Genomic DNA, 3970 nt, shown 5'->3' with positions numbered 1-3970 from the left:
AAAATTGATTTTTAATAATGATTCACACTAGGAGAAATAACATGACAAACTATGCTATAGGAAGTATGAACAGAGAAAGATGGTTGAGAAAGCTTAAATGTTTAGGAATATCTAAAGTACCCATCCCCATTATTTTTGTGAAGTCAATTTAGCTCATGTGAGGCAATATGAGTATCTTTTGAGTTTATTAAACAAATCCTACAATGGCACTCTAATAAAACTAAGTTATACATTAAATTGTCTAGTCATATAAATGCGACACAACTTCAATATTTTGACTATTTAAGAAAAAAAAAATTAAAATTTTATTGTGGAATTTTTGTTGGAGCAAACAAGAAAAATGTTTTTTTTTAATATATAAATAAAAATACTTATTATTCACTAACTATTTTCATATAGCAGTGGCATAATAAAATTCTTCCATTTTTCTTGTTGAGATTTTATGATGAACAATTTATTTTTAAGTTTAAAATTTTTATTAAAAATTGAGAGATGCTAAGGAAGAAATTAATTTCTAAAGTTACCCTTCAATAGTTAAAAATGTAATTTGCATCTTGAGTAGATGCAATAGGAAGCATTCTTATTTCATTGAACTATCACTAATGGCTGGAAGATAATTTTCCAAGCATGATTGAAAAATGGATCTAATCTTTAAAAATTGGTTGAATTGAGGAAATCACCCATGTTCTTGGCAAGGATGGGGAATTAAACATTTGTATAAGTATAGGCTATTGATTAAAGATCTAAAAATACAAATTTTGAGAATCATTTTTTGTAGTATACTTTCATTATTCTCGGCAACCTTTAGATAAAGTTATAAGAACAAATTTCAAATTTCAACTTTTAGGATGGGAGCAATATAAAAATGCTTTTCTCCTCATTTAGTGAGTAGAACAAGAATTTCTATGCTCTATTGTAAGTGCTTGTTTTTAATGATTAATTTATAAATAATTCTATTTGAATGAATCGGTTCGAGATAGTTGATCTAACTAGACATCTCTAATAGATGAACATTAGTCAAATGAGCTTGATAAAAAGCATGAATCTATTTCAAGACATAACCTAAGTGGATGCCATATAATTATATGGTAAATGAAATGAAAGTTGAAACTTCTCTAAAAAAGAATATTGGATATGTATACGATTCGCATATGAGAAATAAAGATAAGATTGGTTCCCATTTAATGTTTATGGCGCAAAACACGACAATGTAGAGAATGTCGATTCCTTAAATTGCACATAGACTAAAACAACTGCCATACGAGACATTCAACTATATTTGGCCGTTATCATAAACAAGCTTACCCTGGAGAAAAAGTTCATTATATACGATTAACTATGCTTGAAAAGTATCCTTAGTCATTAACAAGTGGTTAATAATTTGATTAATTGGAGATAATTGTTGGCTAAGGAATGATAATCCCTAAATTGTGAGATAGTGAACATGGGTTTGATATGTTCAACTTAAATGACATTCTGATTAATATTTCAAGTACCAATATTTGTCCAAATTCCATGATTCTTGAACCAATTGACTCCTTTAGAACCTTTCAATCATATACAATTGAAAAATCACAATTTAACACCAAGCATTGCCTCAAAATTCATCCAAACCTAACCAAACTCTTCAAAAACCCTAATTCTGACCAATTCACCTTCAAACCCAAGATTCTCCCAATTCTCCAACCCAAAAGACCTAAATAAACACTCATTACAAAGCTTACGTCCTCCTCTAAAAAACCATCGAAACCTCAATAAAATCCATGACCCACAACCCAAATTACACCCCTCACAAATCAAGTGAAAAACACACCCAAAACTCATCTCAACCCCCAAAACTTTTATCCCCTAAAATCCTCAATCCAAACCCCACCCAAACTTCCACCCCAAGCCGTAGATAACCCGCTAATCCAATGGCCCACATTCAAACTTTCAAATTTGCCTCAATCCGCGTCTCACTACTTTCCACCAATCACCGCTCACCATTTCTTTCACATTCTCACTATATTAATCTCTCTCCTTAGCCGTCTCATCTCATATCCAAATTTCTCTCTCCAAAAACCAAAACGCTCTTCGACTCCAATTCCTTTCTGCTCTGCTTCCGAATCAATCTCCATTCAACTCGTCCGAGTTAACTCACCATGGCAGCTACTACTGAGTCGAGAAAATCGTCCGGCCCTAAAAAGCCCAAATCCTCACCCTCTCACCCTCCTTTCCTCGATGTATGTTTTTTCTCTCTCTCTTTCTTTCTCTAGAAACCCTAACTTTCTCTCTCTAAAAAAACTGTTTCTTTTTCAAAATTTTCAGATCTGAAACTGATATTTTGTGTTTGATTTTGGTTTTTTTGCAGATGATTACAGAGGCGATTGTGACTCTGAAGGAGAAGACAGGTTCAAGCCAGTACGCGATCACGAAGTACTCGGAGGAGAAGCACAAGCACTTGCCGACGAGTTTCCGCAAGCTTTTGCTCTTCCATTTGAAGAAACTCGTCGCTTCCGGAAAGCTCGTCAAGGTGAAAAACTCGTTCAAGCTCGCTCCTGCCGCTCCGGTGAAGAAGTCCTCAACCGTTTCTGCTCCGGCGAAGCCTAAGTCCGTTGCAAAGCCGAAGGCAACCAAAGTTGCTCCCAAGGCAAAGAAAGTTTCAACCAAGCCAAAGCCAAAGGCAAAAGCCGCAGCGGCTGTGAAGCCTAAGGCGAAGTCCGTGGCTGCGAAGCCAAAGCCAAAGACGAAGGTTGCAGCGAAAGCAAAACCAGTTGCGAAGCCAAAGGCGAAGGTGGCGAGGACTTCATCAAGAACAACTCCATCGAAGAAGGCGGCGCCGGCAAAGAAAGCACCGAAGCCAAAGAGCGTGAAGTCTCCGGCGGCGAAGAAGAAAGCTCCGGCGAGGAAGGCAAAGAAGTAGAAGCTTTTTTTTTTTACTGTTTGTGTTAGCTTGTGTTTTTAAGAGTGATGGCAGTGATTGTAAATACCTTACTTTAGTAAGGGTAGTAGTTTCTGATTTAGGCAAGAAAAGAAGAAGATAGTTGTATTACACAGCTAATGTTTTTTTTTTTTTTTTTTTAAATGTTTTTAGGGATTGTCTGTTTTAATTTTATTTTGTTTAATTAAATAATTTTTAGTTATAATCTTAATTAGAGTATCACAGTGTTTTGTTTTTATTATTAATTAATTTTATAAAACGTTACGAATGGCTTTTCGTATTTTTCTCGTCGCCTTTTATATTCAATAGATAAACATTTTCCTCAAAAAAGGAAAAAAAAAAAGAAAAAGCTAAACATTCCACGTGTGCTCGCTGCGTAAGTTAGCAATATTCTCCTGGATTCACGGGCTTCCGTACGAGATTCCGTGCACGTTAGAATTGACGGTGCATGTTAGCATCAGTGAAACGTGGGATTGGGGGGATCTGCGCACGTTAGTGAGGATGAGGATCGTCGCCACGTTGTACTTTGCTTAAGGGATAATATAATTTGACTGATTGTGATAAATAAATAAAAATATGAAAATATGCGAAAATGACGCTTGATTTTCTTATAATGGGTGTGGCTATGATAAATGGGGCTGTGATGTTAACACGTGGGTTTTTTTAACTGAGTCGGTGATTTGGTGTTAGCGAGTTGTGAAAGCGAGAGGGGTTGTTGTTGCTTGTGAGTATTGAATGAAAAGCTTCCAAATGTTATGTGTTTGGTACTCACCCTGTCGTGCTTTTTGATTGGTTTTTGGGGTATTTATATATTGCCGTTTGGATACTAAGAAAATGGAGAGAATTATTAGGATTAAACATTTGGGTTACCTTTTTTTTTTTTTTTTTTCTTTTTTTGCAGTGATGAAATTTCAAAAAGTGGGAGTGGCTCCAAATTTTCAAAACGACGCTGGTATGACTTATGACTCATGCGTTTGTGTATAAAGCAGGCAGTTTATCTATTAATTTAAATTTAAAAGTAGGCACTTGAGTGAAAAGCAGTCAATGGGT

General features: G+C 35.4%; 2 protein-coding genes across 2 annotated transcripts in view; both read left to right on the top strand.

The window, feature by feature from the left end:
- Positions 1-2019: 2019 nt before the first annotated feature.
- LOC112023791 (histone H1) lies at positions 2020-3131 on the top strand. Its single transcript, XM_024056412.2, has 2 exons — positions 2020-2222; positions 2351-3131. Exons 1-2 carry the CDS (start codon positions 2142-2144, stop codon positions 2900-2902), a joined length of 633 nt encoding a protein of 210 aa, XP_023912180.2. The 5' UTR covers positions 2020-2141; the 3' UTR covers positions 2903-3131.
- Positions 3132-3512: 381 nt separating this feature from the next.
- The window catches only part of LOC112028745 (disease resistance protein Roq1), a 19858-nt gene continuing 19400 nt past the window's right edge, over positions 3513-3970 (top strand). Inside the window, exon 1 of the mRNA XM_065781796.1 lies at positions 3513-3565. Within this exon, the coding sequence (XP_065637868.1) occupies positions 3513-3565 (53 nt within the window). The remainder of the gene's footprint in view (positions 3566-3970) is intronic.

The sequence above is a fragment of the Quercus suber genome, unplaced genomic scaffold (assembly GCF_002906115.3).
Source record: "Quercus suber isolate HL8 unplaced genomic scaffold, Cork oak 2.0 scaffold_278, whole genome shotgun sequence".
Lineage (NCBI taxonomy): Eukaryota > Viridiplantae > Streptophyta > Magnoliopsida > Fagales > Fagaceae > Quercus > Quercus suber.
This window is presented reverse-complemented; position numbering and strand designations above follow the sequence as displayed.

What these genes read in the sequence shown, in the direction of transcription:
- LOC112023791 (XM_024056412.2), top strand. Translation starts at nt 2,142, where the DNA reads ATGGCAGCTACTACTGAGTCGAGAAAATCGTCCGGCCCTAAAAAGCCC. An exon ending in CTCACCCTCCTTTCCTCGAT is followed by an intron (nt 2,223 to 2,350) that starts GTATGTTTTTTC and finishes GTTTTTTTGCAG; the next exon opens with ATGATTACAGAGGCGATTGT.